This window comes from Pararge aegeria, chromosome 21 (genome assembly GCF_905163445.1).
Source record: "Pararge aegeria chromosome 21, ilParAegt1.1, whole genome shotgun sequence".
Lineage (NCBI taxonomy): Eukaryota > Metazoa > Arthropoda > Insecta > Lepidoptera > Nymphalidae > Pararge > Pararge aegeria.
This window is the reverse complement of record NC_053200.1, coordinates 11414491-11434269: the sequence shown is the minus strand read 5'-3', so window position 1 is coordinate 11434269 and position 19779 is coordinate 11414491. Positions and strand designations below refer to the sequence as shown.

The following is a 19779-nucleotide window of genomic DNA, read 5'->3' as shown; positions in this document are numbered from 1 at the left end:
AAATGCCGAATTAAAAGTAAGGTTAAGTTGCCGTTTAGCTGCCGGCCGTCAACTGTCAAGCGACAGCCGTCGCCCTCGCCCGTCAGTTGTTGAATTCAATATCGGCAATTATCGTGATTCGTGATTTAAAGATTTATCTTCTCGATTGTATAACATTGCAAACTATTTATAAACTTGTACATTTTATGAAACATTTAATATCTGATCCTAAATTGTTTCCAAAACAGGAAGTTGTGAGCCTTCAAAGAGTCTGGCTTTTGGTGTACGAAGTAAGTTTCACCAATCTTTTAAGTTAATTTTAACTTTCTCAAGTTAAGTAGTAAGTAGTATTATATAAAATAAATAATAATTGTGCTAATCTTGTCATATATGTCGTCTAATGGTAAGTTTTGGTGGCTTCTATCACTATAAACTATGAAATGATCTGCTCTTGATCAAAATATAAATATGAACCTGTGAATGTATTTTTTTCTTACATTTGTATACAAAACAAATAAAAGTTTCACATCATTACATTCAAGAAACACTTTGATTGGAATTAATTCTAGTACCTAAAAGTTACTTATAGAGCAGTGTTTACATAGTGTTTTATATTTCTTTATTAAATGTTTAAACAAACAAATGTTTAAACATTTAATAAAGAAATGTAGGCAGTATGTATGAAAGATAAATTTATAGTTTATGATACTGATCTGACGGTTAACTACCCATTTCACTTAATTACGCTTAGTTAGTTATATTTTGAATTTATTTAAAAATTATATTATTTGTCTATTATACTTAATTTTCTTTAGGATTGGGAATGCTCATGCAACAAAAGTCTATATTATATATAATAAGTATCATTTTGTGAAAGTAGTTGTCCATTAGTCCAAATTATAGACAAAAATATAATAAGCATTATGATTATTTATTTATTATAGTATATTAATGCAGATAATAAAGTAATGAGTAGTAAGTAAAGGGTTGAGAGTGAGTAACCAATAAGATATATAATACTTTACAAATACACCTATAAAAGTACATAAAATGTGGGTGTCAGCCATTTTTATATAAGTTTTCATTAAACCTCAGAATTGTTTGTCTTTTTCTACCTATTGTGGCATTTTGTATCGGGGCTAATAGCCTGAAAACCTGAACTGATTTTTTAAATTTGCATAGGAGTAATCTAGAATCGGTTCTTGTTATACCAGGAACTACTGAACCGGTTTTAAGGGAAAGTACTCTTTATGTCTTATAATGTAGGGAATTTTATGGTTATTTTGTTAAAGTATTAAAAAATAGTAAAATCATACTGAAAACATACAAAAAGCCCCTTTTTAATTTATTTTCTTTCATGTATTTTAGAAAAATTCTTTTTTTTTATATTTGTAAAGCAAATTTTACACTAAAAAGTAAAAGTCAAGTCAATTGACAGGTAAGAAGAGATGGAATGTAGATATTGCAGTACTTTTAAATATTGGCTGTGCAGTAATCTAAAAAGTTAAAGGGAAATATTTCATAATCTTGGTAAAGGGTTGAGGACAAGATAAAAGCTATTAGAGTTGTACCAAGAACTTGATTTGTCGAGGAACTGAGTGACATGCTTTACTCGGTTTTATGGTCCCCAAACTGAGTACTTGGCCAAGTTACTGCAACCTGGGCGGCAAGCGTGCAGTCACACTACCCCCGCTTCAAGTGTCCTTTAAGCAAGTTTAGTACGTCTCATATACAGGTTGGCAGTGTCATTTATGCAAGTTAAGTATGTCTCTTATATATATACGAAGCAACTGTCGCTTATGCAAGTTAAGTACGTCTCGTGTACAGGTTGCAAGTGTCTTTTATGCATGTTTAGTACGACTCGTATACAGGTCGCAAATGTCTTTTATGCGTTTTTAGGACGTCACGTATATATAGGAAGCGAGTGTCGTTTAAGCAAGTTATTTACGTTTTTTATACAGATCGCAAGTATCTTTTATGCATGTTTAGCACGTCTCATATACAGGAAGCAAGTGTCAGTATGCAAGTTTAGTACGACTCGTATACAGGTCGCAAATGTCTTATATGCGTTTTTAGTACGTCACGTATATATAGGAAGCGAGTGTCGTTTATGCAAGTTATTTACGTTTTTTATACAGGTCTCAAGTATATTTTATGCATGTTTAGCACGTCTCATATACAGGAAGCAAGGGTCGTTTATGCAAGTTTAGTATGACTCCTATAGAGGTCGCAAGTGTCTTTGAGGATAGTTTAGCACGTCTGGTATATAGGTCGCAATCGTCTTTTATGCAAGTTTAGTAGGTATCGTACACAGGTCGCAAGTGTCTTACATGCATGTTTAGCACGTTTCGTAGACAGGAAGCGAGTGTCGTGTATGCAAGTTTAGTACGTCTAGTATAGAGGTGGCAAATGTCTTTTATGCAAGTTTTAGTTGTATACAGAACGCAAGTGTGTTTAAATGAAAGTTAAGTACTTCTCTTATATATAGGAAGCGAGTGTCGTTTATGCAAGTTAAGTACGTCTCATATAACTTGCATGAAATACATATAGAGGTTTAACAGTAGCGTTCACAGAGACCTTGTCCAAATGATGAGTAAAGAAAGAAAAATAACTCGGCACTTAAACAGAGTTTTTTGGCAAGTTTATCACACAACTTTACTTTTCCATGATCCCATTATGTACCTGCTATAAATTAAATCGTAAACTTTAGGTAGGCTACACAGATTTTGTTAAAACTATAGCTTCTTGACTCACAACCACTAGGCCATTGAGGGATACCATTGAAAACCAACTCAATAGTTTGCTCTATATATCTTCAGAATCATAATATATGTTTTTATAGACAAATAAATAAATATACGTTCCAAGAAATTTTTCCCCCTTGCCTGTTGCCAGGATAATTCCTGTGTACCGTCTATGCCTGTTGTACAACTCTGTGACATATTTGAATGGTCTATGTACCACTATATGTACCAATGTTAAGAAGATATATAAGTATGTAGTAAATTAAATTAGGAAACAAAATCATTAAACAAACGAACAAATTACATTTTATATTATCATAGTTATTAAATAATTATGCATATTTGTCTTGGCTGTCTTGATATCTGGCTGTGATTGCACTAACCTATGCCCTTTAACACTGTTTATAATTGCGTTGTATATACTAGGAGTTTGGTTTTGCTTGATATTAATACGCAGTGGGGTGAAAGGATTTATTTTTTATTTTAATTCTGTTCGAAATTATTAGATAATATAATAAATAGGAATATTTTTTTTTATTAATTTCGTACTTAATACGTGTTGATTAATTAATTTCAACTCAGTATGTTTTTTTTATTTTAAAGCTGAAGATTGTAGTTAAATATTTAAGCACATATAAACAAACTTATTTCACGAACTTCCGATCTGATTTAGAAGCAAATTTTTTATTAGATAGCTTCTACCCCTAGCCAGCGCACGTAAAAATGCGGGGCATAGCTAGTTAATATATGTTGTAGCTTTCAGACTATACTTTAGCTGTTTGTTCTAAGCATTCAATATATATTATCGACTAACATTATTTCTTTAACCAGTTCTTTATTTAAATAAAATCTTTGGACTTTGCCTTTATACAAGAGACAATTCATACATTATTTATCAATGCATGATAAGTATAGACTGACTTTACAATTACGTTAATGTGTTGTTTACATCGTTTCATCTAAAACTGATGTATTAAAGGTATTGAGTGAAAAATAAGTTGGTGGGGTGGGGTGTACCTACTTAGCTGGTCTTATTTTGAAAGCATTAAAAATACTGAGCAGATTTTTAGATAATTATATATTAAGTAAATATATTTATTTGCTAGGTACCTAATGTAAGTATTTTATTTGATTCATGTAAAATATAAGTAACTTCAGTGCATAACGAAAGGTTATATTTTCTTATGAGTTTATTTGTACTAAATAATATAAATTTAAGTTATTGTTAAATCTTGTACAAATAAAACAAACGTAAGCATCGATTTATTATTAATTATTAACATCTATAAGGCATGACGAAAATGTATTTACCTACTCGGATGCAGCATATTCCTATATCGGCGAATGCCTGGGTGAAATGTGTTGATAACGTGCCTGTTTTCTTTTGATCAAGTTAATATAGATAATTTTGTGGTATTTAGGTCTTTTAATTTCCCGCCCATACAGTTTTATTGGAAAGGTGACACATTTTATCTCAAAATTGTTATGCAAAATATTATATAACTCGAAACTTTTATTGATTCTTGTATAGGTACATACTTATACTACGGTAATTAAGATAAAGGCTGTTGTAAAAATTTTGAAGTAGTAAATTTATTTTTATACTTGTGCGTTTGATATGATTGATAAGTGGCTTCTGAAGGTAAATATCTAGTGTTTTAATCTATACTAGTGATTTCGTCCGCGTATAAATTGTTATATTGTACTTAGGTACGTAAATTTTTAAATGCAAATTAATTCTCTATTCTACTTTAATCTTATTACTAAATACCTAATATCATACCAGAAATAAAAATATTTTATTAAGATAAAACACCTAAATGTCAGTTCAAATGCCCTGCATCTGCATGAAAAAAACTGGGACTTTTAACCAGCCTTACAAACCTAATTTTACCCCTTTGGGCGTAGATTTCCGAAAACCTTTGTTTATACCTCTAACTGTAAAATTCCAGTCAAAATCGGTCCAGCCGATTCGGAGATTAGCCGATTCAAAACAGAAATACAGACTAAAAAGCAGATACTATTAAAAAAATATATTATCGTTTTTTACCTTTCTTTCTTATATATTTAAGACAGGTAATTATTTATTTTTGTTTTTAATTAAAGACTGCTAGTAAAATACCGTATTTAGCCAATAAGCTGCAGTTAAGGACTATAAGTAATAGTAAATGCAAGGAAAAATATTACGAGCGGTCCATTGCCCTTGATAAATATAGATATTTAAAAAATGTAATGATATGTAAGCTAAAAGTGAGGTCACAAAGTCTAGGTGAGAGAAGATTCCAGACAGTTAGTCAAAGATAAATCTTATATCAGTCTTAAGTCAATTAAGCAAATTGGGTTCCTTACTTATCACATAATTAACCTACACAGACACACACACACAAACACACACTCACATTATAACATTACATAACCAATACACTTCATAGCAAGATGAATATTAATTAACATGTTAATTAGGAACTTTATTTTAATATTCCAATTTAGCTGATAAAATGATAAATTCAAAAATTCAAAATTCAAAATTCAAAATTCATTTATTTCAAGTAGGCCTAATACAAGCACTTTTGAAACGTCAAGTCTGTCCGTGTGTAGTGACTCTACCACCGGTTCGGAAGGCAGATTCTACCGAGAAGAAGCCGGCAAGAAACTCAGCAGTTGCTCTTTTCCAACATCAAAAATTAGCATATTTTTGCATGTTTACCATGGTGTTTTTAATCTTACGACGATTCAGATAGTTAATCAGTTATTGTCATAATATGCCTATGGTACTTTTATTACAAAACACCCTACAACGATTGCAAGAGACGCGTCGCGGTTGCGGTACCTGTCGCTATCCTGCTTGTTCACTCAAGTGTATAACTATTTGAATAGCAATTTCAAACAACACATTTGTATTAAAACTGCATCAATTTATCGCTAGTAAATCTATATTATAAACTTGACACTGTCATATAATATTAATAATCAAATACAAATAAAATAATAAAAAATATTAGCAAAAATTTTCTTTCTGTTTAGTCAAAAAAACGTTTAATATTATAAAGGGTTGCAATTGTAATGTAAGACGTACAAAAAAATGCTTAGTTTTTCTTAATTTTTATTATTTAAACAATGTTGCGAATGGCCTTTAACTGGTCTTAATATAAGAACATTTCTTACAAAAATACAAATAAAATTGCAGTTTTCGTATGTGATTTTGAAATAACTGCTTAATGAATTATAAAACTCATCTGGTTAGTCAAACGATATATAATCTTACCTATCCAAACCTGACCTAACAAACGATTTTAGTTGTTTTTGTGTCGGTCTGATTATTGGGACTTTTGTAGGCAGGTTAATTAATTACACTACTTTTTTCCTAAAAAAACACCTTTTTCCACCCCCTAACGGGGATGAATTGGGGTTAAATATTTGAAGCGTCAAGTAGGATTGCGATAAAACAGTGGTCTCTGCGTATTTGAATGTTTGCAAAAGACAAAACAATGTATATATTAATATAATTTATATTTGTCGTTTAAACCCAATATTATCAAATGAAAAACATGAGCTTTTATGTTTTAAACTGGGACCTAAGGGCCGTTTTTAGTGCACCATTAAGGTTTTCCCGAAATATTTCTTCCAAATTTCCGTTGCGTTATCAGTCAGGCAGTCAGTCAATCAGTCAGGCAGTCAGTCAATCAGTCAGGCAGTCAGTCAATCAGTCAGGCATAATAGTTTAATAGGTATAATAAGATAAAGATAACGTGAGTTAAAAGTATTCGAACTCGCGACCCCACACGTCTGAGCATGTGTATGTGTTGATAGACAAATCATTATCGCTACATATAATTTCCATAGGCATTTGTTTGTATTAAATTGTGTATATTATATGTAATTAACTATCATCGTGCAAGTGATGTAAATAATGTAAACTTGCGTATAGCTATCAAAATAATTGTTAATAATAAGCAAAGTAACGGCGTTATGGTGTAAAGAAACTTACTTAAGTATGTATACGTATAATTAGTACACAATTGTTCAATGTTGAAAAACCAATATAGGTGTAGTGCTGTAGTAAAGTAAGAAAACATAATTTTAAATAGAATTGAACAGTGCTATAGGCTACATTTATTCTAGAAATCCATCCCTAAGGGGGTGAAATGGGATTTAGAAGATCGTATGAATGTCCTATATTTTGAAAAGTTCGAGAGTTCTTTATGCAGTAGAAATGCGACTGGAAGAGTTATTTCTAAAACCTTCTAAAGGAGTGAAATCGTGTCGGAGATATTCTCATGTTTTTGATGTTTGAAATATTACTTTGCCGTAAAAAGTCTTAAATAAAGTTATTATATTAAAAGTATTTTGCAAAAAAAAGATCCCATTCCAGCGTGAAATATTTCTCTTACCCTTTGTATAAAAAAAAAACCTTATTATGCGTTGTTCGATTAATACAGTTTACATACAACTTTTATAGCAATAGTATATTATAATCTTATAAACGCGAAAGTGTTTGTTTGCTACCCAAGTATCTATCCTGCATCCTAGGACTTATCTACGATACTTATTTCTCGACCTGAAAAAAAACAACGAATGCGTATAATATTCATCAGTAATCTTAGTACCCATAACACAAGCTACGCTCATTTTGGGGTTCGATGGCGATGTTTGTATAGTCGTAGTAGGTATATTTATTTATTTTATTACTTTTTATTTAACTCCTAAACACTAATTCAATAGTATACAAAAATTTGAATAAAACTAAAATTTTAGACTATACTTGGGCGTTTCATTGGCATTTGCAGATTTTATATAATTTATATAGAATTAATTACTATAAATGCATGTCAAATTATAATAAACTAGTTGTACCCTGCCACGCTTCGCTGTGGCACATTGTGATTGAATGATTGAGAAAATAGATAAAAATAATCCTTGATGCGTATTATATATCATGCTAAAATTTCAGCCCGATCATTGCAGAACTTTTTGAGTTTTTGAAGCGCACACAAACCAACATAACATTTTTAGATATATAGAGATGTGTTTTAGCACTAAAGATGTCCCTCCTACTTCCAGAGGCAACCAGTATTATTTGGAAATTATAGAAAGTTGCAATCATTGACTGCAAATCTTAGTTAGACTCTTCCGCACTTAAAGTTTTAGTAGCACGTATTAAAGCATTTTGTGGCCAAGCTTGTCCAGGGAAGTCCCTACTACACCCATGCCTATTTAAGCTGCTAAGCTGCGTTCCAGTCCGAAGGGTGTCATTTCATAGGATGTGTTCCTTGCATGGCATTCAAAGTGTTCCTCTGTTTATGTAACAAATTATGGTTTTTCACTAACCATTAGGTTACCACAGCTTGGTCCATCAGTTATTACTATAAAAAAACCTTAAGGATGTTATCAACAATTATAATTATATAAATAATTTTAACGCCCCCACAATCTCCTCTAGGGCTAAAATTTTTCGAAATTGGATAGTAAGTGACCTTAATTTAACAAACATGAAACTATTATTAAAACTTAAGTCTGTGGGAATTTTAGTATAAAATTTTCATTTTTTTTATTAGCACCCCCGTAACCCCCGATTTTGTGATTTAAACTTCATTCAATACTTTCTTGTTTGTTCGTAACATAGCCCAAAAAAATTCTGTCCAAATTTCATGTCTAAAAGAGTTAAAATTGAAAATTTAGTTTTTTATGATTTTTTCTAATCATTAACGCCCCGACTATATACTTCGGAGATTTAACACTTATAAAAAAGTAAGCCTATCCATTAAGTCAATGTATCCTCTACATGGATGCAAAATTTCAATTCAATCGGATGTATAGTTTAATAGTTATAACGGAACAATCGTAAAAATCTCTATAGATTTATATATTACTATAGATATAGATATTCCCTTGCAATAAGTTGTTTTAGTTTCAGGAATGGAACTGGTGTCGATAGTGAAGGAGGTACTACAAAACGCGGCAGAGCGCGCGGCGAGCTACCGCATGGGCCAGACAACGTTGCGGTACATGGACCGAGCTCTGTGGATCATCGAGAAGAGCGCGCGATGGGCCGTGCCGCCACCGCGTAAGATTTATATACCTACTTCATTTTTCAAAAGTAATCTAGGCAGATTCTCTTCAATCGTCTAGTAAATGGAAACAACAGGCTATGCTGACATCTTTCATGACATCCTAGCCGGTTTTGTTCTGTGAGATAGTTGACTGTTTTGATTGACCGCTCGTGTTCGATCTGGTAACTTGTAACCACCAACGCGACTGGGATTGGAGTATCACGGTGGCGGGTATTTGCTCGATGGAAACGAAAATTACGAAAGCAGTTTCGTCGAAAGCCTCGGCATTTGCTTTTTAATATTTTTAAAAATAAGTAACAATTTAAATGGTTTCTAGTGGATCAAGACGAACGGCCTCAGCCAGAACTCATCCGACCGCTGCCATGGGTGCTATTTTTCCCGCTCCTCATAATACTGAGGATCACGAGAGAGTTTATATCGCTGGCCAACCTCGTACTGGGCAAACCACCATTAAGGTCAGCTGATGTGGTATGTATCATGAGCATATATTTGCAAAATTAACGCCTGTCGCAAGCCTGTCGAAGGATACGTAATAACCCTGCCAGTCTGAAGGGCGTGGTTGCCGGTGTGTACTGACAGTAAAAAAGAATCGCCAAAATATTGTATTTATCTAATGATATGCATGTATTATGAATAATATATTTTTAATTATATTCGAAGTGAGATTGGTATGGTCGAATACAAAATTATGACGTAACTTCTATATAAACATAATTATTGTGTACCTGTAGTTTAGCCTATAGTCGTAGTGATAGTACGTATACATATAGTCAAGCGATGGCGATATGCGTATTGTCGTAATATATTTATATAATTTGTACAGGTAACATATATACAAGGAAAACGGCGTTACCTCCGCACACTAAAGTACCAGGGCAACAGAATGATGCGAGCCCGCACCGAGCCGGGCCGAGGCACACGGGAGTCTTGGTACAGCCATCTGCAGACCCTCTTTGAGTTCACCATGTGCTTCCGGAGACAGCACTATGGGAATAACAATACACAGCTTATTAACGGAGATGAAGTTTTGGTAAGTATCGCCCGTGCCATTAAAGAATAGATTTCTCGATCGCATAATATGAGCAGGGCATATATTGTGCGTACAAGATAACATAACATCGGTCGCCTTCTATAAATCTATTCTTTGTTATATTTTTTTTTGTTTATATTTAGGTGTGCCAAATCAGCATATTTTACTCTTTTTTTTTTAATACTGCCGACTTTCTGACTTCGGGATGGTACCGAAAGTTCTTCTATGTTTTTATGCATTCGTTTATTTTCAGGTAGTGAAACGTAACAAAAGAGTGCGCCAAGAAGCTAGGACGGTTGCTACGACCAATGAGACGAGCATGGAGCGTCTGATAGAGAAGATGATGGTCGACATAGACGTCGACTCGGATGAGTCTTCCAGCTACACTGTGAGTTTATACAACGTGTAACCAAATTACGAAATAATTTCTTAAATAAATATAAATATATACTACGACAATACACACATCGCCATCTAGCCCCAAAGTAAGCGTAGCTTGTGTTATGGGTACTAAGTTGACTGATTAATATTTTTTTAATGAATAATATACATAAATACTTATAATATACATATAAACACCCAGACACTGAAAAACAGTTATGTTCATCACACAAACATTTTCCAGTTGTGGGAATCGAACCCACGGCCAGAAAGCAGGGTCGCTGCCGACTGCGCCAATCGGCCGTCATTTCTTAAATATAGTTCAACTCATATTTCGACCCAGTTGCATGGATCGTGGTCACGACGGGACTGCGTAGGTACACGATGTCATGTGTGAAATATCAACAAACTCCCAAAATATTATCGTGGTATGTAACCGTTGAACTAAATATATTACAGCGAGAGCGATTTATTACAGCGAGGTTACTATACAATTGATGAATTTTTTAATGACAAGGTTGCTTGGAAGCATCCGGCTCCGCTTTCAGCTCTCACAAGATAGAAAAATGAATGTTAAAATGCAAAATGTAAATTGTTGATGTTGGAAAAGAGCAACTGCTGAGTTTCTTGCCGGCTTCTTCTCGGTAGAATCTGCCTTCCGAACCGGTGGTAGAATCACTACAAACAGACAGACTTGACGTTTCAAAAGTGCTTATATTAGGCCTACTTGAAATAAATGAATTTTGAATTTTGAATTTTGTATTTTATATCTAAGAAAAGTTCATTAAAGTTTTAGTTTAAAATCTTTCGAAATAATGTTGAAGGGTGCATAAAAATAAGGAGTCACCGTGTAAAAATATTAAATCAAAAGAAGCCTATTTACTTTCCCATAGAAACGAATTCAAATCATTCGATGTGTTTACTTTTGGCAACCCTATTGAATATAAAAGACAGACACGCGCATAGTACCTACGCGCGTGTCCGTCTTTTATACGCTACGCGACGGTGACCTAATAAAGTGACAGGAGTCACGTGCTTGTAATTTTGCATATGATGTTAGGGCTGTATCTGATTTCTTTCAGTAAACACTATGGCAGTGGCTTACTGAAGACTATTAGTTATGGAATTTGTCGATATTTCGACCCAGTTTCATGTCACGGGCAGAATCTAACTGCGGGTAGTTAGATGTTCTTGTTATTTTTGTTGGTTTTTCACTAACTGTTTGACATACTACACTGACAACGTTACTTTCCTGTTTTGCATAATTCTACCGCTGAAGTTCACACACTTACTAATTTAAAATTACTAAAAATTAAATCAAAAAGTTATAACCGTACTTCAATCGCTTCACAAACTAGTCGTGGAATGTAGTGTCGGTCGGTGGAGATAACTTTAGGATAATGTAGCTTTATCCATTGCTGGTTGCTCCCCTGTAGAATAGCTTATCCATGCATGGATCGAAATATCGATAAATCCCATTATATAATTAGTTTTTATTTATCTTTGTTTAATTGACTCTTATTCTCTTTTTTTATTGGCATTTACTATGTTCTACTTTTGTTTTATTGGTACTATACCCCGACAAAGTTTATACTACTGCAACAGTTATCGTGGCACCATGTTTATTGTGTCAATTCTGTAATAACCAATATTCTGAATAAATGAAATGAAATATAAAAAAAAAAAAAATATTATCGTGGTACTCGTATGTACCCGTTGAACTATCTTTAGGAAAAATTAAAAAATACCTATTTTACTATCTTTGCAGTTAACAAACATAACTAGTGGTAGAAGCGACCGATCAGACTACAACACCGAATCGGATCAAGAAACATCTTCAAATAATACACTGTTCAAACAAAGTCGCGACAACAAATCAGTGAAACAAAGTAATAATGATATTTTCTCTAAAGAAAATAACATTGCAACATCTACACCGGAGAAGAAAAACGCAGATGAGTCGATTGATTCTAACCAATCAAATGATTCCGTGACAAGGCTAAACAGAGATAGCGATACTAAACAAGCGAGAGACAATGATTCGAAAGCAGCTACGGCCGATTTGATACAAAATGAAATCGGCTCTCGTAGAAGTGATTTTGGATATAGCCAATATAAAATATGTACGTACATACAATTAATCGTTTTTATTTTTTATCGTAAAACGTAATCTTTTTCTTTAAATTCAAAACGAATCTACTTGAAGTAAGCCATCTTTTTTTAAGTAATCGTCATACATTTTTAATGAATTTTTGATTCAAAATTTATTTATTTTAAGGTAGCCTTCTTATATGCACTTTTGATCGTATGTTTGTTTGTAGTGACTACCGCTGGCTCGAAAAGAATACTCAAGAGCCGGCAAGATACTCTTGCTCTTTTACAACTTATCAAATTTAAACTTTTTGACACTTTTATTCTAGGAAAATAAATATTAATATACTACGACAATACACACACCGCCGTCTAGCCCCAAAGTAAGCGTACAAGCTACGCTTACTCTGGAGTTTGCTAGAGTGCTGATTTGGGCTGTTATTATGGGTACTAAGATGAATATTTGTATTAATAATATAAATAAAGATTACAATATACATATAAACACCAAGACTCTGAAAAACATTTATGTTCAACACACAAAACATTTTCCAGCTGTGGGAATCCAACCCACGGCCTTGAACTCAGGAAGCAGGGTAGCCCACACTGCGCCAATCGGCCATCCCTCGAAAATGTTACATACATTTTCCCATACTAATATCCGTATTTCCTTACAAATATTATAAATGCGTAAGTTTGTTTGTTTGTCCTTCATTACCTTACATCCTAACTAAGCAACCAATAAACTTGATTATTGGCAAAAAGTTTAAAAGAAGGAGAGTAACATAAGCATTTTATACAGAGTATAAAATGCAGACAGAGCTCGTCCGAGGAAGTCCTATACTATTGATGAAATGACAAGGTTCAACTTTCATCTCACAAAAGATAGAGCAAAGATTGTTAAATTGTAAAACGATGTTGGAAAAGAGCAACTGCTGAGTTTCTTGCCGGCTTCTTCTCGGTAGAATCTGCCTTCCGAACCGGTGGTAGGGTCTCTACAAACAGACATACGTGACGTTTCAAAAGTGCTTATATTAGGCCTACTTGAAATAAATGCATTTTGAATTTTGAATTCCTAACGCCATGCTTATTTATGCCGCTAAGCGGCAATGTTGCAATGCTGTGTTCCGGTCTGAAGGGCGTGGTGTGATTACAGACACATGAGGCTAAACACCTACGCCTCGAATCGATGAACACAGCACGGCATATTGCAGCACGTGCTCCTTGCATGCCATGTAAAGTTTTGCTCTGTTTAAAGGCGATTTTTTTTCCACTTAACCATCGATTGGTCTGTCATTAAAACATCCCAGGAAAACAGGCGGTTCCCACGGGATTTGTAAAAAACCTTAATCAATGCGGACAAATAACGCGGGTTAATACCTAGTTAAAATAATTGCGAACCTCGTTTGAGTGGATATTAGAAGTTTTGCACACTTATTTATGTTTTTTATTTTCAGCAAATGGAAGGAAGTCAAGAGACCTTACAGTGACCGAAAGGTATTATTTTTTTTTGTTTTTATTTATATTAACACTGGAGGTTTGATTGTATCTAGGAGTTCCAAATTAGTCAGCCAGTGAATGAGTTAGTGGTTCAATATTAGATTTGTACGCGGTGTTATTTTTTTCGCAATGAAAGTGACCCAGTCAATCGGTTCACCATTTAAGTAAAAAAAAGGAAAATTAAATTAAACAATTCATTAAATTTTCCTTAATATTTATCAAGAAAATCCCTATACCAAGTGCCAATATGGTTTTTTGATTTAATATTTTTACAGAGTCATTCCTTATTTATTTATTTGTTTATTTTACATCTTGTTAGTATGGCAGGGCCACTTGCACTAACTAGATATAACTACATACTTTATGGATAACTATAAGACAAATGATTGAAAGATGACATTAAACATTATTAAAGACATGATATAAATATGGTGTACTGTAGTGATACTCTGCGAATAATGAAGTAAAGGTCAAAAATAAATGAAATATACTTTATCCTTCAACATTATTACGTAATTCTGTTACACGTTGCATAATACCGTGTGGTGACGGCAGATGAAAATACTTAACGCACGTAAACGTAACGACTAAAGCAACGTAACGAGCTTCAAATTCAAATTCTAAAATTCTTTATTCATGTAGGCTTATCACAGGCACTTATGAAGCGTTCATACATATATGTTCACATAATTGTACGGGGATGGTGATAACTTTGTTCGCCAACTTCAACCTAAAGCTAAGAGGGTTCCAAACGCGCCCTGGTCTAAGAAGAGCCCACAACAAACTTAGCCGGGTATTTTTTTTTGTTATCACCATCTCACAGTAAATTTATATGAACTTGGAGCAATTCACACCCAAGCTTTTTTTTTTAGTTTACGTAATCCTTAATATTATAATAGGATTTTTCTGTAAACTTACGTTTTGTATAGACTTGATTATTGAGAGATATCTCAAAGATTTCATTCGGTAATTTGTTATAAAATAATATATACAATTGCCCTTGAATGAATTTGCAATTTTGTGTAGCCTAGTAAAGTGCACAACGATTTTATTTTTGCTTCTAATATTGATATTGTTACAGTCCATTTTCTTTTTAAATTTTGTTATATTTTTATGGACTTCCTTCTTGCTACTGTTACCATCTATGATCACCAATCTGTCTGCCGAGAGTGGTGATTATGGGCCAAACCTCCCGTCCATTGGGAGTCCAGGAGTGGACTGTTAAAGGCTATTGATGATGCTATTTAGACTTTTATTTAGACTTTTATATTAAATTTATATTTCATTTCCACACAGTGGCGTGCAAAGAGGGTATGCCGATGATATTAAATGAAGAAAATCTACAGAACGAGTCAAAATTCAAAATTCAAAATCTAGGTATTTCCAGTAGGCCTCATTTATAAGCACTTTTGAAACGTCAAGTCAGTCTGTTTGTAGTGACTCTACCACCGCCTTCGTTTTTTATGACTCGGACAGGAGATATTCTACATTTTATATCATCTGCATACACTATGCAGACCCTCTATGCACGCCACTGCTTCCACACTGATACCGGATTCTTGTATTATTAACGACTGTTCTTATTTATTTCAGATAAAACGTGAACATACCTATAATATAAAGTAAGAAAAACAAAATGGGGTATAATTTTCAATTAATATTAGTTATAATAAAATATATCTTGTATTTGAAATTACCGTTTAAGTCTTTGATGATATTTTAGATTTTTATTTATACATTTATCATTTAAGCGTTCGTAATATTTTATATCATACAATTTTATTTTATTGGTGAAAACTTTCAATATAAAATGAAAAAATTAATATACATTGAATAATGGGCATTTATATTTTCGCGATGTTTTGCTTCACCGTAAAAGCAAGTTATATTTACTTTCTTAAAACGCACGTAACTCAGAAAAGTGCCAGCTTTTGCTATTCTGTATTTTAATGTCTAAAATAAATGATAGTTATGAGTCACAAATAGATTATTTACGATAAATTATTATCAATTTATTCAAGAGATTAGATCCGTGCACATGATTTGTTTTTCTTTAATATTCATTCGAAATTATAAACTGAGTGTAATATTAAAGATTTTTATATGTATATTTATTCAAACAGTGTTTTTTTTTGTTATAAGTAACATTTTCGTTTACAAAATAAATATAATAACAAATCCTTAGGAACGAAAAGGATTATGCAATAAAGGAGAATTTGCTATTCTTGTATACATATGCTACTCTAAAATATCATTACCCAAAAAATATTTATTGTTTAAAAAAAAAAAACTATATCGTGCTTTCAAATATATATATATATATATATATATATATACCATTGTTTACTTGGCGGCTATTTATAACAACTAAGTTCCTAATGCTCTTTAAAAGTAGTAAAATAAGTGGAACATACTGAGAAACGTGCCTTCGACGCGACGCTAAGAGTGTTGAGTCAAATAAAATCGTAGATACTATTTGTTAATGTCCAGGAACAGCACCAAGTCGCGTCGGTTTTTTGTAGTGGCGTGTTGTGAGTGTGTTGAGGTCTTTAATTGTTTATGTTTTAGTATAAATAATATATTTAGAGTCGTGTACTGTTTACTTCAAACGCTTTTGAAATAGGGTCTACATATGACGTTTTTCGTCTGGTATTTTATTCAAAGTGTATAATTTATAGTTCAAAATGTAATAATTGCGTAATGTATTCTTGACAGTTTAATATCTACATGTGTTTCCAATTTGGAGGGGTTGTTTGATGATAGCCGGAGGTTTCTAGCTTCCCTGAGTGAAGGTTGCCAACTTAGTAGTGCCAACTTGTCTGAGATGGAGAAGTATTACAGTATGGCATTAACCAACGGAAACTGTCAGCTAATATAAAACACCCCTTTAGAATTATCAACCCCCTTTTAAAGTATGAGATTACACCGTGCATACGCGTAGCATAGCTAGCTAGCACGACGATATGAGTGGTTCAGGAAAAGCGCTAAAACATATTATCTTACAGAAAAACTTAGAAACATCCCGACTCGATTTCACGACCTCCGTGGTGCAACGGTGAGCGCTGTGAATTTAAGTAGGAGGACCCGGGTTCGATTCCCAGCAGGGGCAATTTGGGAATTTATAATTTCTGAATTTTCTCTGGTCTCATCTGGTGGGGCTTTGGACGTGGCTCGTTACCACCCTACCGACAAAGACGTAACGCTAAGCGATTTCGCGTCGAAACCGATTAGGGGTATGACTGACCCTACTCCCTAACAGGCTAGCCGGCTACCATCTTAGACTGCATCATCACTTACTACCAGGTGAGATTGTAGTCAAGGGCTAACTTGTAGTGGAATTAAAAAAAAAAAAACAATGAAATGAAACCCGATTAAAGTATACTTTAGCAAATAAAGTATAGTATAGCTAAATTCTGTTCACTATTGACTAATTCCTTGCCATACGGGTGTCACCATGTTAGAAATGCCACTGTGTGCTCTTTTGGTTCGATGAACATTTCTTGAATTCGTCCAGAAATTATGTGTCACATATCAAAAAGCTAATTATGATATTATTATTACTAATTTGAACGGGTTAGTGCCTTATTTTAAATGTAATTCGATGGTACTAGTGTTATTTAAAATATATTTATCGTGTTATTGTGTGAAAGAGAAAACAAAATTTATTAAAACGATATGATGGTGTTTAATACTTTAGCGAGTTTACGGGCATTGATAATGGATGAAATGAAATGATTTGGATACGTGAATTGGATTATATACTATTACTAGGTACAGACATCTTTAACGGCTAATAGAGCAATTTAATCAGAATTCGGTTTTTAAAAATACGTGAAGAGAGAAACTTTGTGTGTTTCGTATGCATTTTTACCTATTCATCGAGACTGTGCATAGTTAAAATATATTAATTGAGAACGAGTTCAGAATGCTAAACAGTCAAATAAATGTGCAAGGATATGTAGAATAACGAATTGATAAGGCGTGCATTTAATATAAAACATACGTGAAATAAAGGATAGCCTTTTTTTAAAGTGTTGTTCTAATTCAATAGAAAGATGTCGACTACAACGAAAATTGACTTTGCAAGTTTTTGCGCTGCAAAGAAGGGTGTCAATTAATTCTATTGTTCTTACACATATCTAAATTTAAAAAGGTCTACAACTGTCTAAGGATAGCACCATAGAAATCTCAATAACACTACACCAGAAATGCCCTTTAGCTCTTTAAGTATAGAAAACACTTGCCGGCGAACGATGAGTCCCTGCGCCCGTACCTACAAATAAAGTTCAGATTGGAAATACCACGCTTTGGGAGTCACACATTTCTGTTTTTCACAACTGTGACTTTAAAAATTACAATAAAGTCGCTAGCTGTTACAATTGTTTTTCTGGTATCAAATAACAATTCGTGTGCTCTGAGTCACGTTCGTGGCGACAAAGTGGCGCCTACACAATATTTCTAGTATCTTGTTATTATGGTTTCTATGGAAAGCACTAATCTCCGACACTCCAATTAAGTTTTGTTTAGTTAAATATATACAGGGTTCAATAAAAATACAAGAAAACTTTCGACTTGTAGTTGTTTACATTAAAACTAACAACTTTTGTTCAACGACTTTTTTTTAACTCAATAGTGTATAGTTTTCACTAAATAGTTTGCGAAATATTAAATATTTCATATTTTATAAAAATACTCTACTTGTTACTACTCTGTAATGTAACATTGGCAACTGAACTACAACTCGGACGCTCATAGCAGTTTGGCAACAGGGACTATGATGTCCGTTTCGTTGATCACATGTGTAATGTCAAAATACAGAAATAACGTGTTTTGTTGTATCTATATATATATATATATATATATATAAGAGAAAGTGTGTGGGTATGTTCCGTATAGGCTCCGAAACGGCTGGACCGATTTCAATGAAACTTTCAGGGAATCTCCGGATTGACCTGACGAGTAATCCTGTAAAGTTTGGTGACGATCGGAGCACTCCATATTTGAACTGTCAAACTGTCAAATACAGCTTTTATTTACTGTGATGATATTCTATTGTTGGGTGTACATGGGTGTAGATAATGATCTTCACCCGCTCGAGAAGAGAATAGAAGAGAATGAATACGGAGATAAATAAATGATTTAATATATTATGAGACTTAAATGAAAAATTTAATGATGTAAGTTTATTGTTTAAATAAAATAAAGCAAAATCTAGCCCGGCGAAGCTGGCTGGGTACGCTAGTGAAATATAAATTATTACTGAATTTTGAACAGTCGTGGATTAAAAGTTGTTAGTTTTAAGTATAAGAACTACAAGGCCGAGAGCTTTCTGTTATTTTTATTCAATCCTTTATAGTATATACATGCAAATCAGCATTAACAATATTCTATATCCAAAGAGTAACAGATCATCCAATGCAACCATTGCCGTAGACGCAAACATTTTCATTGTAACCATGAATATAATTCCAAAGTTTCGGCTGTGTAACGATTAACGAACAAGACTGAGAGAGAAAACTATTGAAACTGTTCCTAATCATGCTTTTTCTCGAATTAACATAATTTTGTATACTTTATACGTAACTTATTGTGTAAGGCGTTTTTTTAATGTTTTATAATTGGTGAATTTACCTTTGCTATAATAAAATATATTTATATTATTAACTGCTAACTTGTTTTATTTTACGATATTTTGAATCTTTTACAATAGCAGTTAAGATGCTCGGAGTCAAAATAATTCTTGATCCATTCATTACACCTGCTCGTACCCTTAGTACATTCTATTTTTTTCTTACTTGTCTTATAACGTAAACACTCTTTTCATTACTGTAGATAAAGAATTTTTTTTTAAATATAATAAAGAACAAGTGCGATAATAAATAAATAAAAAAAATAATAAAAAGAGACTTTCTTTATATAAGTATGTTTTCATTATTTTCTTAAAATATTTGAATAAAAAGTAAAAAGTAAAGTACACTAAAAG

At 33.0% G+C, this 19779-nt stretch overlaps 1 protein-coding gene across 1 annotated transcript; it reads left to right on the top strand.

Moving 5' to 3' along the window:
* Window positions 1–71: 71 nt before the first annotated feature.
* Window positions 72–15409, top strand: LOC120633276. Its single transcript, XM_039903455.1, has 8 exons — window positions 72–269; window positions 8632–8787; window positions 9111–9262; window positions 9618–9824; window positions 10078–10212; window positions 11974–12328; window positions 13754–13793; window positions 15390–15409. Exons 2-8 carry the CDS (start codon window positions 8640–8642, stop codon window positions 15391–15393), a joined length of 1041 nt encoding a protein of 346 aa, XP_039759389.1. The 5' UTR covers window positions 72–269; window positions 8632–8639; the 3' UTR covers window positions 15394–15409.
* The last annotated feature ends 4370 nt before the right edge of the window (window positions 15410–19779 follow it).